The 20219-nt window shown below is 34.6% G+C and overlaps 1 protein-coding gene across 1 annotated transcript in view; it reads right to left on the bottom strand.

Annotated features, from left to right (window-relative positions):
- Positions 1-2893: 2893 nt before the first annotated feature.
- Positions 2894-20219, bottom strand: part of LOC117172487 (cysteine--tRNA ligase, cytoplasmic) — a 172487-nt gene continuing 155161 nt past the window's right edge. Inside the window, exon 9 of the mRNA XM_033360476.1 lies at positions 2894-3064. Coding sequence (XP_033216367.1) covers positions 2948-3064 — 117 coding nt within the window. The 3' untranslated portion in view covers positions 2894-2947. The remainder of the gene's footprint in view (positions 3065-20219) is intronic.

The following is a 20219-nucleotide window of genomic DNA, read 5'->3' as shown; positions in this document are numbered from 1 at the left end:
ATTTTATATTTGTGGTATCGGAGGTTTCCGTGTCCTATAAACATTTCTGTTAGGACTTTGATTTCGTTCCTCCCGAACTTGGGTAATTCCTTTTCTCGGTGAGTGTTTAGCTTTGAACCCAAGAGTGTTTTAGCCTGTCTGCAGCCAGAGACTAAACCCCTCTCCTTCTGATGTTCCACCGTCAGCCAACTGGTAATATCTTAATGACTAACCTACTGGAAATGCCTACAACTGGCTCAGGTTCAGCAAAATTATCTTTTGCTAATAGCTTTGATGGCCTATTCGATATCTCATTGTCCTTGATTCTGCTGTATCCAGGGATCTAAAGCAGTGACTCGGTTGTGTGACGCTAGCTTATTTAGTGCCTCAAAGCAATCACAACCTAGTAGCAACGGGGTCATTGTTCCATTCAGGGCCATGATAGCAGCCCTGCTCTCTGAGCTGATACAAATGTTTCTCTTATTGCCACACTCCGTTGCCTTGTAGGCGCAGTGGAGCGTGGCCATAATTTCAGATTGTAGAAATGTGGCATAGGACCCCATCGCAATTAAGAAGCACCTGCATTCTACTTGTTCCTGGAGCCATCTGTTAACCAGTTGTCTCCATTACTGGGCAGGTGTGCAGGTGGCCTACTAAGTATATTGCATTACTTTAGTTAGAATAGCCGATACTCAAGGGTCCTTTGTTAAGCTTTCGGATTAAAATTTAGAAGTAGATTTTTTTTTAATTTATAGTTAACAGCCTAAAACATAATAATTCGGAATCTATGGGTTTCGATGATTTCAGATATCTAACTTTTTTTAAATGCATAGAATTAGAATGAATACAACGTTTCTCGTAAATGGAATGAGATACGCCAAAACAGACATTTTTTAATTCAACTAGAAAATTTTATATTAGTATATAAGTTATAATTATAAATAAGTATAATGAGAAAATTCATCAATTAAAAAAAAGTTTTAATAATTTGAAGAGACATTTATCTCAGAAATTTATCTCAGAGACTAAATCATTCAAATCGACTCTGCTTATGGACTCAAACGGGTCAAGCTATTGCGCTTGAGAATACTCAGAGATTTCTATTGGTAGGGTGCTCAGAAAATTCTCTAATAATTTTCGTGCTCCAGCAATCATACAAATAAAGTTCAGATTTGTTCATGAGAAGAATACACTCATCGTTCTCCGTTTCATGAATTTTATTAAGCCATTAGAATACTTTTGTTTTCTGAATACAAATTCCATAATGAAATATAAATTAATGTAATTTTCGACTAAATCTTTGTGCAGGTTTAAAAAAGAAAGTTAATTTTCATAACAAAACCAAATGAATAATATGATTACTCTTTACACTTTATACTGTATAATTTATTATTTTTAAGAAAATAAAACGTTTTATCTTGAAAAAATATTTTTTTAATTTTTTTAGACTCATCTCCCAGTTCTGTGCCGGGCCCAGGTCTTGTTACAGAATCTAACGCGTTTTTTCATGTCTAAATTCAGAACCGCATATACGAGTATAATCTCTGAATCCGGCACATTATGGTGCAGGAGCGCTCAGAGAGACACATCACTGACTATCCGAGCGTCAAAGTCTTCAAGGGACGTTTAGGGTGAAGACAGAATTAGTCATTCGTGAAGCCGGCGCAAAATCGCGCTGCACAGAATCGAGAGACGAGTGTAATCTGTTTTTAATGCTTTCCCTACTTTCGGCTGTACGGGGTGCAAGATCAGTAAATAGTGATTTAAAAAAAAAAAGCGCGTCGGAAATTGGTAATACATTAGCGTAGAAAATAATAAACCTTATAACTGGCTACAGCTGCATATCAACTGATCTAATGCTGAAATTTCACTTTATTAAAACATTTCAGTATAACGATTTGAGCGGGTAATCAAATGGCAAGGTAATATTTACATTTATCAGTAGATAATTTAACCTAAAATATTGAATATTATATGATCGTATTGAGGCGGTAGATAATTATACTCAAATAAGTAATATAACTATAAATTATGTCATTTATTGCAACAAATAGCAGTAAAGGCTGTATTTAGTTTCAATGGCTAATTTTGATTTATTTTATCAGGATCAAATATTGTAATGCAATTTTGACCCACTTTAAAATACCCGATTTATTTGAAATTGTGCATACTGACGTATTCTCGATACCCTTGCGGTGAACAAACCTAAAGCAATCAATATTTTAGACATGTTAAATACCTCCAAGGCTAATAAACAGTTTTATTTAAAAAGAGCTTATTATCGTTCTAATTATAACGATTTTTGCGGAAATTCTTATTTTAAAAGGGTTTCTCGACTTTTTACTGTACTGTGTTCTCTCTTTATGTATGAAAGAATTCAAATAAAGGGAAAAATTAAAAACTATTTCTTACACAAATTTTTCGAATAATTTGATTTTCTTCCGCTATTTGAATCCGTCGTTTTTTATTTCGCATCATGTATGTGGAAGATGTTATCAGTAATTGCTGAAAAAATCATTTTTAAACACATCCAGGAATTATGCTTGAGAATCTCCGTTTACGAATCCTAAAATTTGCGCTGAATGTTTATAACTGAATTGTTTAAATAAATGAAAAAATTGTTTACCTTTTTTTCGGCCCATTACTGGCCTTGCTCTTCCATATTATTTTTGTGCATCATCTTTAAAAGATGGGTTACTTTAATTATAAGACCAAAAAAATCATATAGGAATATATGATATCATATAGGAATTCCACGAATAAATATAATATTTACCTTGATTGGATATTTTGCTCATTTCGTAGATGTCCTAAAGTAATACTATACTGCAGAAATTACAAATAATGGGAAAGAAAAAGCTCTCATTCCGAAACCTTATATCACAATATAATAAATATGAAGTCCTTTCTTTTAAAAGTTTTTTCTTTAATCTTTTTATTTCCTAAATACATGAACTACGAGACACCCTCACAAACTCGTAAGGTACTCGTTATACCTTTTCTCTTGTACTTGCTGCATTTTTTGTAGTTTTTTTAACTGACCCTTACTGATTTCTTTACCTTCGGCATCCAGCATCGGCAAACCCTAAAACAAACCAAAATTGGATGATAACTTAAACATTTCATTGACATTTAACAATAAATAAATCAACTTTACGCAATAAAAACCTGTAAGAAATAACGCCTAATATCTTTAAGAACTGTGTAAAGCTTAGTCAGGGTCAATGTAGGTAAATTTTTGAGATGTCTGAACCAAATATTTAAGATGTGCTATGTAGGTACATAATTTCTATAATGAAAAACCACCTTATGGTTGGATTTAAAGTCGCTACCTATACCTTAGATTCGAGATCAGAGCTGCCGACCGCGGACTGGCGGAGTTTTCGTAAAACTATGTTTATTTTTAGGTTATGTTTACTTGTAACTCTGATCTCACGGGCGGATCATCGTACAGAGTTTTAAACGCCTTTTTTCCTCTTTGGTACCTGCCTCCAATGTTAAGAGCCAAAAGAGGCCGGTCGTTACTGACCATGCACCGAGCAGAAAAGAGCCGATCGGTGCGTAATTTAAATGCCCACATTTAAAGTTTAATACGATTCGCACAGGTCATGCCTTAATTTCGACAGAAAAGTATTGTTTTTTTAATTGTTTGTAATTATTTATTCATGCTAATTATATATGTATATTATTTATAATTTAAATAATGCGTATGCGCATTTCAATCGATTAAAATGATTATGAATGAATTTCATTGTGCTTTAGAACTAATTTAAGAAGTACATTGAAAACGCAATATCTTTGAATTTTATCTATTACTATAATGATTTCCGGTGGTTTTTTAGTTTAGACAGCGTTCTGACAAATCGAAACCTATTTCGCGCTATGTTTCTTAAAACTAAAAGTATTCACAAGTATTTGAAAAAAAGCGGTTCAAATCGAATCAAAATTACACGCTGAACAAGTGTAAACTCTTGACAATCGAGCAGCACTGGGCGCAAAAAATAAGAGCTCTTTCAATAGCTAAAAAGCGTCTTATAAGGTAAGTAAGGTGAATTCAGAAAAATTCCACCTTCTCTACTGACCCTTCTCGTCTTTTCAACAAAACATCATGTCGTTGAAAATCCGCCTAGTCGAGAAGACATTCAAGTCTTCTGGTAGCAAGTATATGGAGATACTCATAAGCTAAATGAAGACGCACCAGATATCTCACTGTTGCGTAACTTTTGAAAGAGGAAACTGTTGCAACGTCCAGAAGAGGAGTGTAAAATTATTACTGCTTATGAAGTGAAGAAAGTTATCGCTAGAACTAAAAACTTTTCAGCTCCAGGACCAAATCAAATCAACAACTTTTGGTGGAAGAAGTTAACTTCTACACACCGACATCTGGCTCGTATATTTTCTACTTTCTTAAACGGAGAACAATCCATCCCACAGTGCTTAGTTGAAGGACTTACGGTAATGATCCCTAAGACCGGAGATTTGTCAAGTTCAAAGAACTACCAGCCCATAGCTTGTTTAAACACCAGCTACAAAATATTCACTAGCGCCCCAAAGAGAGGATATTAATATATATATCGAACCGGTATGGAGTGCAATAGTTGAACGCGGATTCAAGAGAGGACTGGCTGGTTACAGAGAGAAACTGTTAATAGACAGGTTTATTACCCAGGATTCCATCAGGTATCAATGCAATCTGTCCATGGCTTGGATTGACTACAGAAAGGCATTCGTTAACATTAAGCATCAGCTACTTGTTAAGCTCCGTGAGTGCCTGGAGGTACAGCCAATAATAGTGTGATGTATGAAAGAGCTTATCCTCTTGTGGCAGACAAGATTTGTCATAACCTCTGACAAAAGACAGGTGACTATAAGTTATGTCCCACATAATAGGGGCAACAGCTTTAAGGGACAAAAGATCTGGATGCCAATGTGGCCCGCCGAACAGAAGAGAATTTAAGGTCAGCCACCTTTTATACATGGACGCACTTAAAGTTATTGCTTCTTTAATAGAGAACCTTTCAATCCTTGTGGTGGCAGTAAGTAGGTACTCTAAAGCCATTGGCATGAGCTTTGGACTCGCCAAGTGTGCCTGTGTTTATCTACACCAACGAAGACTAGAAAATATATCAACGCGTGACGATCAGGACCTTCGACGCATAGGTGGAAATACCATTCAACGTCAATGAGTTGAAGCAACTTGTCCGAAGCACACGCAAGATGGTGACAATCAATCGAAGCTATCATCGTAGATCTTCTGTACTTCGTATTTGCAAAGCTTAGCGTGTCCTCATCGAACTATTTGATTCCAGCGAGACTACACACGGCTTAGCATCATTAACACCTTTGGTCCTTAAAAGTCGTGTACAGGAAGCAGAACATTCGCTTCTACTAAAGAAACATGCTGACAAGCCCCTTCATGGCAAATTCTACGGCATTATACGTAGAGAAGAGCTATCGATGAGTCTATCCAACACGTTTCTCAAAACTGCTGGATTAAGATCGGAGACGGAGGGGTTTCTTTTTGCCTGAGAAGACAGCGTTATAGACACCTTTTTTCACCGTGAGCGCATAATGAATGTACCTGTAGGTGATACCAACTGCCGAGCGTGCAAGCCAGAGCTAGAAACAATTGAACATATTTTCAGTGGATGCTCAAAGTATGCTCGCCCAGGGAGAACTGGAATCCGTTGTAGAGAATTATCAGTGTAAGATCTACGGGAATTTGGCATTTTCCACTACTCAACGCATCAGTGCTACAAAGCCTCATGTTGCCCTCCAAGATCTAAAGTCCAAGATAATTTACGTCATTGAATTCTCGACACCAGCCGATGGTACTATCATGGCAAAGAAGGAAGAAAAAAGGGCGAAATATCAGGCTCTTCTTTTCGAGCCGAGCAGGCTGTACCCAGGCTACAAAGTCCATCTTGCGGTTCTAGTAATCGGCTGCCTTGGAGGTATGAAAGCTTCATTTCTCAGCCAACTCAACAAAATCCCAGCTTGCCAGCATCAGGCTCAGACGATCGCAAGTCAGATGCAAAAGCTGTTCTTCTGGGTTTACTATATCTGGTCCGACAACACTGTTCCTCCTAACACTGTACATACGTTGGTAACTCTAAAAAAGTATCCGAAGATAAAACCTTCACCTCCAACTATACCGTCTACCGCGTAAGGTCATCCGCGGCTAAAGACCGCACTCTAAGGAACAGTGCTTTACGAAGTACGTTGCGTAAATTGCACGTTCTTGCTTACCTTCTAGGACAGGAGGAGCAGGAGTGGATGACATACACGTTCCAGTTGTGCCGGGATTGGTTGCTTTAAGGAACCATGATCGTACTTTCGAGAGCATATTTTTCATATTGACAAAAATGTTTTTTATTTCAACCATTTTTATAAACAAATGCACATTTTGACCATTTTATAATGAAAAGGGTTGATTTTTTTGCAGAATAAACTTAAAATGTTTAGGTTAAGACTCCTTGCTGTCATGCTTTTCATAGTGACCAAAAAATGTTCATTATATAAACAATTTTTATGAACAAATACAAATTTTAACGATTTCATGATGAAAAGGCTTGAGTTTTTTGTAGAATAAACTTAAAATGTTTTGCCTAAGACTCCTTGCTATCATGTTTTTCATAGTGACCAAAGAATTGTAATTATTTCCACAATTTTTTTAGGCAAATGCACAATTTCACCATTTTTTTATGAAAAGGCTTGATATTTTTACGGAATCAACCTAAAATGTTTTTCTTAAGACTCCTCGCTATCATATTTTTCATAGGGACCAAAAAATGTTAATTATTTTAACAATTTCTATAAACGAATGAGCATTTTGACTAATTTCTTCATCAATAGGTTTAATTTTTTTCGGAATCATTGCGAAATATCTGAAAAAAGAATGCATGCTGTCATATTTTTTATAGTGACCTAATATATGACAGCAAGGATTTTTTTGCCGAAAATTGATAAAAATTCTTCATCAATCGTAAAATTTTATTATTTTTATTTTTGAATAAACCTCTGGTAGAAGTTCACACAGTGCGAACTTTATGTTATTTGCACAGAAATTTTTGCTTTAAGCTTCAACGCATTATCCATAAAGAAAGATAAGTAATTATATAAAAACAACTTAAACTTCAAATTTATGCATCCATGTTCCCGTAAATCCTACATCTATAAACCCTAAAACCAAAAAATCCTGACCCAAAATCAATCAGACTTTAAGCAAATAAAATCCAATCGTCTAATAAATCTGTCAAGTGTAGAACATATGACCCATACATTTCAAAACTCATTGACCTTAAACCTGTAAACTTCAAACTTAAAATCTTAAAATCTATCAAGTTCAAATCTATAAACCGGAGTCATTTATCTACAAACCTGTAAACCATAGGGAACTAAACCTATAGCCCATACACCCGAGATATGTTTGCCCTAATAATACAAGACATGAAACATATGCCTTCAAACCAGTGTTCAGAGCGTGTTTTTCGAAAAACTTTGTTGTGTACTTCTTTAGGTTCATCTAAAAACCAGATCATAAGAGCGTTAAACTCTTTCGTTATATTGCAATCATGCATAAAAACTTTGTGTACAGATGGTTGCATTTTGTACCGTGCGTAGCTGTTAATACATTCCTTTGCTGTTTCTATACAAAAATGCGTTAAATTTAATCAAGTCAATTCCATTTCCACGTGATATAACTTGAAGTACAGTATACAGTCTCTCTATGATGTCTTTTTTGACCCCTATAAGTTAAGTCACTTGTCCAGATTTTTCAAAAAAACCTCGGCCTACATTTCCTGTATTTGTGGTTCCAGAACCTTGTTTAACAATGTCAACGTTGAACTGAAACTGAATTTTTCGTAAGGTTTAAACTATTGATTTCCTATTTTTCTTTCGAATGTTATTTTCTCCCTTATCCATATATTCTTGAAAATCTAAGTTGTATGATATGTGTAGTAAATACTCCATGACTCGAATCCAGCTATTTAATACAGGAAAAACAAATTTGTAAAATTCTGTTTCACACTTACGTTTACCATATCAATATCATTCATTGCATTAGGTTTAGCACCACATAAATTGCAGGAAGAAGAAGATACTTGCTCTGTTATCGCATTACCTGCTTTAACGTCAAGCATACTACATTTCATTATGAATGTTACGTTACTTCATATTATCAAACTCTAAACAATAATTTTCTATTTTTTCTAGCATTTCATTATAATATTGATAGTTACTTGTTGTTACTGAAACAGTTTCTTTTATTAACTGAAAACTGATTGGACGGAGATAAGTTACTAAATTTGGTTTGGAATTAACCCGCAAAATGTTATTACCAGGTCGCAACCTAAGTGGTACAAAACATGTTATAAACACTGACTTGTCAGACGGATCGGAGTTATCAGAGTGTTATCACACTTTAAAGTTCTTTTTCATCAATAAGTTGAAATATCCTGCGAATTGTATGATCGAGGAAATACATCAAATGAACACTTGCTCCTAAATCATTGATTTCTATGTGATTAGGGTAACAATATTGCTTGTCTTTTGTTATGTCATCGTAAGGTGGCTACATTTTACTTCTAAACATTTGTAAATTATGCTCTCTTATTTTTCAATAGGTCTCTTTTCAAAGACCCTTCTCGAACGATAAGCGTGGTCGGCCCTTTTTTACTATGACGTCAGAACTTTCGTCATCTGTAATTTCATTATCCAGCTCTCCTATATTCAGCACAAGCTATTTCCCTGAAAAATCAATATATTTGAGTTGAAACCTGTCCCTTCTATGGGAGATACTGATCCATTTTTTTTAAATTGTGTCAAAAAGACTGCTATTATCTTGTTTCTTAGGAATTGCTATTCAGTTTCAAACAAAGAGTATGTTGTCTTTAATTTTCCCATGAGCAAGTCTGTTCCTTAAAAGTTATCGGTGTAATTATTATTGCACATTAATTCACATAAATATGAATATTTAAGTTAGTTAGGCAATTTAGAATTTGTATATCAACACTTAGCAGATACAAAATTAACACAAGCTATTTTTAATTTTACGAAATTGAAATTTAATTGATTGGGGTATCACAAGTAAGTATTACGAATCATAGAAAAATTCACATGTTCTATTTTATAACACTAAAAGTGCAAAAAGTGTTATATATTTTATAATAAAACAATACAGGATAAACTCTGAGGATCTCGTCAGTTCTATCTCGCTCGCCCTTAGGTTATGAAACTATCGTCGATTGTTTTTACAGTTTTGCATCAAACATTTCTAGGGTTTAAGGACAATAGGTTTAGTGCCTTATGGTTTACAGGTTTGTAGATAAATAACTCAGGTTTAAGTTTACAGGTTTAAGGTTAATGAGTTATGAAATTTATGGGTCATATGTTCTACATTTGACCGATTTATTAGACGATTAGATTTTATTTGTTTCAAGTCGAATTGATTTTGGGTCAGGATATTTTGCATAATTCCGAAAAAATTAAACCTATTTATGAAATAATTGTCAAAATGTGTATTTGTTCATAAAAATCGTTTGAATCATTATAATTTTCTGTCACTATTAAAAATATGATAACATAGATTCTTTTGTAAGACGTTTGGAATTAATTCCGCAAAAAGATCAAGCCTATTAATTAAAAAAATGCTCAAACTGATTATTTGTTTATAGAAATTGTTGAAATAATAAACATTTTTTAGTTACTATGAAAAATCTGATAGCAAGGAGTCTTAGGCACAATATTTTAAGTTGATTCAGCAAAAGAAAATCAAGACTTTTCATCCAAAAATTATCAAAATGGCACGAAAAAATTAATTTTGTTAACTAATTTGTTTATAGCATTATTAACAAAAATTTCCTACTCTAACCCACTAATAAATTATTTGTAGTCAGTTTTGACATTGATTTATGACCTTTTTTTAATGGATTTCAAAGTCTTAGATGAAATGTTATCATGGAAAAGTTTAGCAACAAAAAGTTGTAAGTTTTGTTGTTAAATAACAAATTTCATTTGAGTCGAAATAGAAATTGCACAGTTAAATATTATACCTGGAAACCTCACGGTCATTTCTAATGTTTTGCGAGTTTTTGTCGAGACACGTCAGTTCTCGATCTCTTATTATTTCTATAGGAGTTTTACTATCTTTTGTAATAAGTTAAAGTTTTATCCACATTTTTGTTTTCAAACGTTCTCGCGAGTTTGGTGCCATTACTCTAACTACGCGACATCGATTATTTTACTAATCACTTTTAAAATAAAGAAACTTCAGTATAATTTGGAAAGTGATAGAAAATTTAAGAAGTTTTCACAACATTTAAAAGTAAATCATTCCTGTGAAAATTCGAAAGGTTTTTTTTATTTTAAGAAATAATTATTTTGAGGGAACACTTGAAACGGTTTCATAACCAATTTTGATGAGTGAATAACAATTGAACTTAATTAATATTATCTTAAAAAGTGTTCGGTTGAAAAAATTGTAATCATTCTCTTTCGAATTTAAACTTAAAATGATATAATTATGAAATTTTACAAATTTGTTGATTTATGTATCCATTTAGAGCATTGAAAGTGATATTGTGGAATGTATTAATAGCTTCCACTTTATACGTATAAATAATTGAGCGTTTGAATTAAAAACGTTATGCTTTAATTCTAAAAGTTTAAAATTCAAAAGAGTTCCACTTTAAGTATTTTCATTTCCAGTTTAATGTTTATAGCTTCAAATGAAAAAACTTGTTAGCTTCGATAGTTCGACCAATCTTTAAATATGAATCACCATGAAACATCTTCCGTAAAAGTTCAAAAGACACTTATGTCGGTTCATCTTCGAACCTAGAAAATCAACCAAAGCAATTTTGTCTGGAAACGGTATTATGGAATCCATTTTTTATAAATGTTTCAACATTATTCATACAAATTAATTAATATTTTACTTATTCTGTAAAAATAATATAATTCGTTACTTGCACTAACAAAATCGACATGTGGTAGTTCATAGAGAAAAATACAGGGGAAAAATGTTTGCTAGTCAACTATCTTTAATAAACCACTTAACTTTATTGTATTTAAGAACGATCCACAAAACTTTTAAAAGTTAAAAGACCGCGAGTCGACATACAGCTGTTCTAAGTTGTATTGTCATACCTGTCGTCGTAGGTCGAATACAAATTTTTAGTGATTTACGGTTTAATCTTGCAGAAAATTAGAAATTTCAGTCGCAAAAAACTTGCAATTCAATCAAATCTATTTGTTTTTTTTTTCAGAATTTTCGTTTGCATAGGTATATCCAGTTTTCTTTTACAAATCGATTAAGGTAAAAGTCTTATTTTCGTCAAAAATTTCACATAAGTGTCTTTTTAACTTTTACGGCAGAAATGTTTGCGAACTAAGAAATGTCCAGAAAATTTTTTCCGTTTTTCTCCGATTAAAACAGCCACCCTAAATTATATTGAGGCGATTTTAATGCAGTATATGATATAAAAAATATATTTTTTTATTTTAAATATAAATTTAAGTTTCTTATATGATTCTGACAATATTCCCTTTGAATACGTAATAATTTTAACATGTTATTACAGAAGTCAGTTGTGACTCGATTTACGTAACTTCGTAAATATGTGACATTGTCCAATAACTATAACTCCAAATATTCAAGAAAGTATAAAAAGAGCAACCGCCCGTTTATTGCATTAAGTTCTGACAAGAAATGTGTGTAGGAAACCTTTACTTTATTTCTATAGAAGTTTGAAAAACTATAGTGATAATTAAAAAAGTATTAAAATTATAATTAAATTAATTTAAATAGACCTGCAAAATTGAAAAAACTTTATCTCAAAAACATAAAAATGACCTGGAATTTAAAATACACTTTTTATTCAAAACTTTTACTCCGGTGAACCCGATTAGACAACCACGGACAAAGTCAAGTGACTGATGAGATTAGGATTTTATAAGTTATATTAATACGATGATTGAAACTTCCTGCGATGATTTTGCAGGTATACAATTACGAGCGGCCGCGAATGTTGAAGGTGACAACAGTAACCTCTGGGTGCTTTCTTAAAGCTACCATCTGCCACTCTACAGGTTTTTAGGTATTGGCTGCTGCCAATACCCTACTGAGTCCTAAATGTTCAAGATGATCAGTGCATCTTGCGTGCACGTTGCCTGTAGCGGAAATCACAATGAGATGAATAGATGCATGATTCACATTCCTCCATAATGTCTTTACTTCATGCCTTAACTCGCTATACTTGTGGATCTTGGTTGTATAGCTTGACTGCAAATTTTGGTTAAGTGGACAAGCAATGTCGATGATGTACCCTTCCAATTTTTTTTCGCATTACGATGTCAGGTCGATTGGCCCGTATGTTATAATAATTTTAGATCGTAATTCCTATAATAATTTTAGGTTTAGGGCAAGTTTTGTGATGTGTAGCGCCCGCTATATCATTATGTATGTGCGTATATTCTTACTAAGTCATTACGCGACAGCCATCAATAATGTGCTCGATGGATTCGTTGGTATCTTCACATAATCGGCACCGGTGAAGCACATCCTGATGCAACACGTGTTTGCGATAATTCCTAGTGATGAAAACCTTATTTTGAATCGCAATGACGAATCCTTCCGTCTCTGGATACAGAACACCCTTTCTTAGCCAAATATTGGATGCCTCACTATTCACTTTATGTTGATCTAACGTTTTGGGGTGCTCGTCGTGGATAGCTTTCTGCCTTCATTGTATTTTAAATTCCTCTATGGTTTCTGCCCTGATATTCTACACCCCACCGGAGGATAAATTCAAGGGCGTCTAGTCAAGATCGCTTTATAGATGGTGCTGTAACGTGCAAAATTTCGTTTGCTGTTAAAATAGTCTCGCAATTGTATAACTTGTGACTCACACAGTTTTTTAACATATACAACGATTCGACCCGCTATACGTCGTATTAGAACCACCCTTTCAATCGTTGAATTTTTGTGGTGCATTCGGTGCTTCGTCATTTTTAAGCGGACGATTCTGTTTAACTTTTCAAGGTCGGTGTTAGACCATTTGATGAGCCCAAAGGTGTACGTATGGACACGAATGGTATATGCGTTGATTGCCCTGATTTCGTTTCTCGAGTTGAGAAAACTTTTGATTATCAATCTGAGTGTCGTAGTGAAGGCAGTCGTGTGGCTTGTATCAACTATCGTAGTCATTGTTCTGCATTTATCTAGTCCGAACTCCATGTGAATGTCATTGGAAAACTGCTTTATGACATCAATCACTTGCTGCAGTTTCTGGGGTGACTAGCGTACAGCTTCAGGTCATCCATGTACAGAAGATGACTCACTTGATGACCATCCTCATTATCGTGAATTTTGAACCCATGATACATGCTGTTTAGTATTTTGCTCATTGGGTTCAACACTAAACAAAACCATAATATACTGAAGGATTCTCCTTGAAATATTCCAGTCCGAATGCGTATTGATCGAGTTATGCTTGGTTGTCCATGATCAAAATACTGGATTCTTGTACTCGAGAGCCTCATCGCCTGACTGAGAAAAGTAAATAATGCGTGGGCAGATTTTGTAAAGTTTTAAGAATTCAAGCAAATAGTCATTAGGCACGAAAGGAAATGCTTGATTTTAGTCAATGTATGCCATGCGTAAGTTCCTTTGAGGCTTAAGAGCTTGAGTCATGGCAACAGAATCTATAGTGCTTAGATCTTTACAGCCCCGCGTGTTTTTACAACATCCTTTTTGTTCTTCTGTAAAGATGTCATTCCTATCGCAATGAGAATATACATCAATGATAGCTGTAAGACATTTCTAAATTATTGGAAGACAGGCTATTCGTCATGTGTGGACCTGGTGCTTTCTAGTTAATTGCCCTTATCAAGACCGCCGAAACATCTAAAGCTGTGATGTTCGTCAGCTACATTTCAGGAATATTGCTTGGCCCTTGCTTAACCAAGCAGTATCCAAATTGCATTTGCTCATTTTTCCCCAAACACCCGACCAGTAGTTAGTCATATCTTCCAATTGAGGGACTTAAGTGTCTTGCTGGTTATTTTACTTCTTCTTTATTTATAATGTTTCCCCTAAGGGTTTACATGACTCCCATTCGTTGCAATCTTTCCGTTTATATCTATATTTTTTTACAATCTTATCTTTTCTATATATACAATTATTTACAACTATTTACATAAAGTCTTATATCTAGTTTCTTATTTCTATTTCCTGTGATAGCGCAATTTAGGACTTATTATCAAACGAGTGAGCGATCGAACGAAAGCGAGAGTGCAAACGAGAGAGAGAGAGCATGAGAACGCAAACGCATCTTAGTCTCCTTAAACTTTACCTTTTTATTACTTACAATTTTTACGCTCCTAATCTAAGCGACTTCTGTTTCCTTTTTCTTTCACTTTTTTATACCTCCATTTACCCTTTTTCACGTGCATTCTTTCATTCTCTCTCATTCGCTCCTCTAGCACTCTCCAACTCCTTCATCCATTCTTCTCCTAATCCATCTTCCCCTAGAATCTTAACCACATTTTCTTGCCTGCTTTCTTTATCTTCCATTCCTCTCCCTATATCTATGCTCCATAACCTAATACCGGCCATACCAGCGTATCAAAGAACCACATTCTCCTTCTCCAACTTTTTTTAACCTTCATTTTCCTATTCCCCATGTCTGTTTCATTACTCCTGCTACTTTTTTGATCCTATCTTTTATATGAGCTGTATGATCTCCATTTGTTTGCAAGATATATCCCAAATATTTATACTCTTTGATTTCTTCTAACTTAATTCCTTACCATCTCCCTGTCCATTCTTTCTTCCTTCCCCCTCCTTTTCTAAACCTCATTATCTTTGTCTTTTCCACAGTTACATTCAGCTTTTTCCTGTCTAAGTATTTCTCTAATCCTGTAATTAATCCCGCCATCCCTTCTTCATCCTCTTCCATCAACACTATGTCATCTGCGTATGCCAGTGTGTATATCTTTTCCTTCCCTAACCTAACTCCTCCCCAAACCTTTCTCCTCATTTCTTCTTCCAAGTCTGATATTAATAAACTAAAGAGAAGTGGGCTCAGAGGACATTCTTGTCTTACACCTCTCGCCAACTAGAAACTATCTCCTATTTGCTCCGCTACCTTTACCCTGCTTTTTGTCTCTCTAAAAATTTCTGATACTCTCTTTATTAATCCCTCTCTTATCCCCTTTTTTATCATAACTTTTTCTATTTCTCCTCAGTCTAATGAGTCAAACGCCGCCTTTAAGTTCACGAACATTGCTATCATTGTGCCTTTTTTCCTTTTAAATCTCTTATTTACTAGGTAGTTCAGAACATATATGTTGTCCATTATCCCCATTCCTTTTCTAAACCCAGTCTGATTCAGCGAGTCTATTTTTTTCTTCAACTTCTATCTTCAATCTCCCCGACAAAGTAGTTACATATACTTATACAGTATTAGCATCAACGTCACCCCCTATAATCTTTGACCTCCTCTCCCTTGCCTTTCTTTACTATTGGTATAACTACTCCTTCTTTCCATAACTCTGGCCAGCCCTCTTCTCTCCATACTCTATTACACATTATCCATGCCAATTCCTCTAGTTCCTCCCCTCCATATTTCCATACTTCATTTGGAATCTCATCTATACCAGGTGCCTTTCCATCCTTCATTATTCCTAAAACCTTAACTATTTCTTCCCTTAAAATGTCCTCTTGCTCATCTGTTTCTCCACCATATTTTCTTCGCTTTATAACTTCTCTCTTTACTCCTCCTAGCAAGTGCAAAAAATATTTCTTCCATTCTATCATTTCAAAATCTTAGTTTACTCTTTTTCTGCTTTTTCTTTCTCTATTTACTACTTTCCATTCTTCTTCTTCCGTCCTAGCCTTCTCCGCCTCTTCCTCAAACCTTTTATTCTGTTTCTTTTGAAAACACAACTCAGTATACTCTTTCTTTTTTCTCCTATATTCTTCCCCATTACTTTTTTCTTTTCACCACTTTCTTAATTCCTTTCTGACCTCCTTTTTTTTCTCTTTGCAGTCCTCATCCCACCCACTTCTACCCCCCCCCCCCTTTACTAACTTCATTTTTGTTTGTGCACTCTAATCCTATTTTTATTTCTCCTATCATTTTTACCATCTCTTCGTCCACATTCCCCTCCCCCATTTTGATTTTTCTTATTTTTTCTCTAAACTGTTCTTTTTCTTCCCTTGACCAATCCCCTTTTCCTACACTTTTTACATTTGCTCCCCTTTTACTCATATTGCTATTGCTTTTTTGTCCCTCTAATGTCACTATTAGCGGAAAGTGATCCGAATCAATATATTCACCTATTCACTATTCACCTATTTCACTTCCTGAGCGTGTATATTCTCCTTTTTCATCCCCTTCTATATTTCCGTTTAAGATATACCATCCCAACTCCTCCAAGCCCTTTAACAACTTTTTTCCCTCCCCATTTAGTACCTTATTTTTGGATTTTCTTCCTCTTTCTTCTCCCCATTCCCTTCCTCCTCTGTCTCCTGTTCTCGCATTGAAATCCCCACTTATTATCAGCCTAATCTCTTCTTTATTTTCTTCAATCATTTCTTTAATCTTCTCTGCTTTCTCCTGTACATTACCATTCACATAAATTCTTACTACCTTCCACTTCTCTCCTCCCATCATTGCCTATTCTACTATTAATCCTCCTTTTTGTTCTTTCCTGTCTTTATTATCTTTCCCTGTTATACATTTATTTCTTACTCCCAACACCATTCCTCCCATTACTCTGCCCTTTTTATTCTTCCCCTTTGCATTTTGCACTTGCCATTTGCAACCTCTTGGTAACCTTCCCCTTACTCTTTCCCATCCCTTTTCATCTAGCCACGTCTCCATCATTATGACTACATCACATTGTGTCAAATTTTTCATAATCTCCCAATCCTGTCCCTCCAATCCTACTATATTCCAATAACAAATCGTCTATTCTTCCCTACTTTCGTTTCTCATCTTTTTTCCTTCTTACTATTTCTTATCTGCCTATCTCCCGCTCTTTCCTCTTCTAGTTTCCCTGCGCCTCATTTCTTACTATCTGTTCCCTTTCTTCATCCCAATCCCGCCATACTCCATCTATCTGTATTCTCCCATACTTAACCCATGTTGTCTTTTCCTTTTTTCTTTCCTCTTTTCCTCTTCCGCTATTTTCCTTAATTTATACTGCATCTTCCTTTATACCCATGTCAAATCATCCTCTATTCTCTCTGGACTACCATATAATAACCTCTTCTTTGTCATCACCTCCCTCTTATGTTCCCATTTCTTTAGTTTCACCAGTACCATTATCTCCCCTCTTCGCTCTTCCCTTCCTACATTTCGCATTTCCTCTATCTCTACCTTAGCATCAATCCTTTTTAGTACTTCTTCCACTCCTTCCTTCAGCCCCTTACCCTCTAATCTTATACCCTTTATCACTATGTTTAATTATCTTTCTTCCCTCTCTTTCGTTTCTATTCTTTGTTCTATTTTTCTCAGCCTTTCCAACTCCTTATTCCCACTCTCGCCCCCACCACAATCCCCGTTCGAGCTTTCAAGTTTCTTCATCCTACCTCGCATCTCCTCTACCTTTTTATTATTATCTTCTTCCAGCTTCTCTAGTTTTTGCTCTAACGACTGCATCCTCTTTTCTAACTTTTCCCTGATTTCTTCCTATTTTTTTATTTCTTTCTTAACTTCAGCCATTTCCCGCCTAATTTCCTTCTTTAATTCTTCTCCCCTTTTCTCCTGCTTTTCTTTATAAATCCCCATTACCTCTACCATCACTTCTCGAATTTCCTTTAGTCTTTACTCTTTCATCGAAACTTCACTTTCATTTCCGCTGCCGTCAGCCCCCTTACTATTATCACTCTGCTCTACCAAACTCTGCTTTTCCGGCGGCGATCTAAAGATTTTCTGATATTTTACGCTCGCACCGATATCTTCCTTCTCTTCATTGCTTTACCTCTCCCCTCTCTTCCTTTTGATAAATGCTTCTATTGAACCTACGCTTTTTGCTCTTAATCTCTCCTTTTCTACAGCCCGGGATCAATTTTCTTGCATTAACAATTCTGGTGTCCACAATTTTTAATATAATTTACTTTTTTAATTTGGGCTCCATTCACAAATAAACAAGTAATTCGCTTAAATTTTTTTTCTATTTTTGCCGAACAGTTCTGCAACTTTAGAAACAGCTGAAATTTGACTTCAAAATTTAGACTTCGTCAACAGTGAATCGTCAACAAAATATCTTCAAAACTGTATAAGAAACTTAATGTTGCCGACAAAAAATTATTTATAATTTATATCCTATAATGGTTTAAAATCACTGCAATATAATTCTGGGTGGCCGTTTTAATTAAGGAAAAAAAATTCTCCATCCTTACCCGGCTTCTTCCCGGTTCACCACCATTTTTCACGGCCATTGAAATTTAAAGATTCTAACTCTCGAAACTATCAATTTTTACATTTTAAGTAATAAGCGCTGAACTGGAAATCAAAATACTCAAAGTGGATACCCAAAATCGAAGCAGTTAACACGTTCAAAATGTTCGTATTAAATGCCATTAAACAGCAAAATTGAAAGTTTTTAACTTGTATATAAATTGTGCAGTTAAAAGATTGAAAATATATATTAAACGACGCAATCACTTACAATGTATTAAAATTTGTTTTGAAATATTTTTAAGTCATCCATCTAAATAATTATTTTTTACAATAAAAAAAAAACATTTTAATTTTTCACAGGAACCTTAAGAAAAAGGTTTAACGTCAAAATGTCAACCTGTTGTCTTAGAAATCGTTTGTACGGTTATGTTTATTAGGGAGCCCAGTTTTATTTTAAAGAAATAAATGTTTAAACTTTTAATCGTCTAACGAAGAAGCGAATGAAAAAGGAATCAAAAATTAAATTATGAGCGAAGATTAAAAGAAACAGTCTAAGAACCAACTTTAGTTAACCTAAATATGAGAAAAATTTAAATACTAATAATCAAGTGTCATTATTAAGAAATTTTAGAATAAATTATTGTAAGAATAATAAGTGAGGTATGGCATTATTGGGCTAAATATGTGATTTTTGTAACTACGAAGCCTAAAACTAGTACATATATGTATAAAAAGTTCAATGAGTATGTACATGGATAAATAAAATCCTATTTTATTCTACATTTTTGAACTGTAAAAATAAAAAACATCTATTAGTTCTTAATTGTATTGTCATCTGATTTTTTTCAGTTCGTAAATTAGTTCTAAAAGTACAATGAAATTCATTTATAATCATTTTAATAAATGGAAATGCACATGCGCATCATTTAAATTATAAATTATATATATTCACTTAGAAAAATCGTTTTTTTTTTAAATTTATCGCTTTAATTTATACGGGAGCTAAAAAAATGTATCTATTAAAGGTTGATTTTTTTCGAAATTACGAGTATTAATCGTAAAAAACGTTTTTTCGAAGTGCAAGAACTTGAATTTGTAACAAAAAAGTTGGGAAAATTGAAATATTTATTTTAGTAACAAAAACATTTTTGTAAAATACTAGGCAGTCTGATAAGTTCCTGAAAAATGAAACACGGAGACGTTTTTTTGGACAAAGTCGGTTTTATTTTTCAACATACTCTCCTTTTAGGTCGATACAGCGAGTCCAACGATTTTCTAACTTTTTGATACCGCCCGAAAAGTCCTCGATCGGAAGGTCTCCAAAATACGCCTCAGTTTCAGCTATAAGCTCCTCATTTGAGTAAAAACGCTTACCGGTGAGCCATCTCTTCAGGTTAGAGAACAAGTAATAGTCGCTGAGGGCCAGGTCTGGTGAATACGGTGGCTGAGGAACCAATTCGAAGCCGGTTTCATGCAATTTTGCTTGTGCAACTAAGCATGAATGAACAGGCGCATTGTCGTGATGATAAAGCGGTTTTTTCTTCTTCAAATGCGGTCGTTTTTCGGCGATTTCGATTTTCAATCGGTCCAATAATGATGAATAGTATGCTCCGGTTATGGTTTTACCTTTTTCAAGATAGTCCACGAATATTATGCCATGTGCATCCCAAAATACGGAGGCCATAACCTTTCCGACCCATTGTTGCGTTTTTGAACCTTCAAAGCACTTTGGCCCGGTGGAACCCACTGTTTTGCCTGTTGCGTTGACTCAGGAGTGTAGAAGTGGATCCAGGTTTCATCCATGGTTATGAATCGGCGCAAAAA

The sequence above is a fragment of the Belonocnema kinseyi genome, chromosome 5 (assembly GCF_010883055.1).
Source record: "Belonocnema kinseyi isolate 2016_QV_RU_SX_M_011 chromosome 5, B_treatae_v1, whole genome shotgun sequence".
Lineage (NCBI taxonomy): Eukaryota > Metazoa > Arthropoda > Insecta > Hymenoptera > Cynipidae > Belonocnema > Belonocnema kinseyi.
Note: the sequence above shows the minus strand (reverse complement) of the source record. Positions and strands in the feature narration are given on the sequence as shown.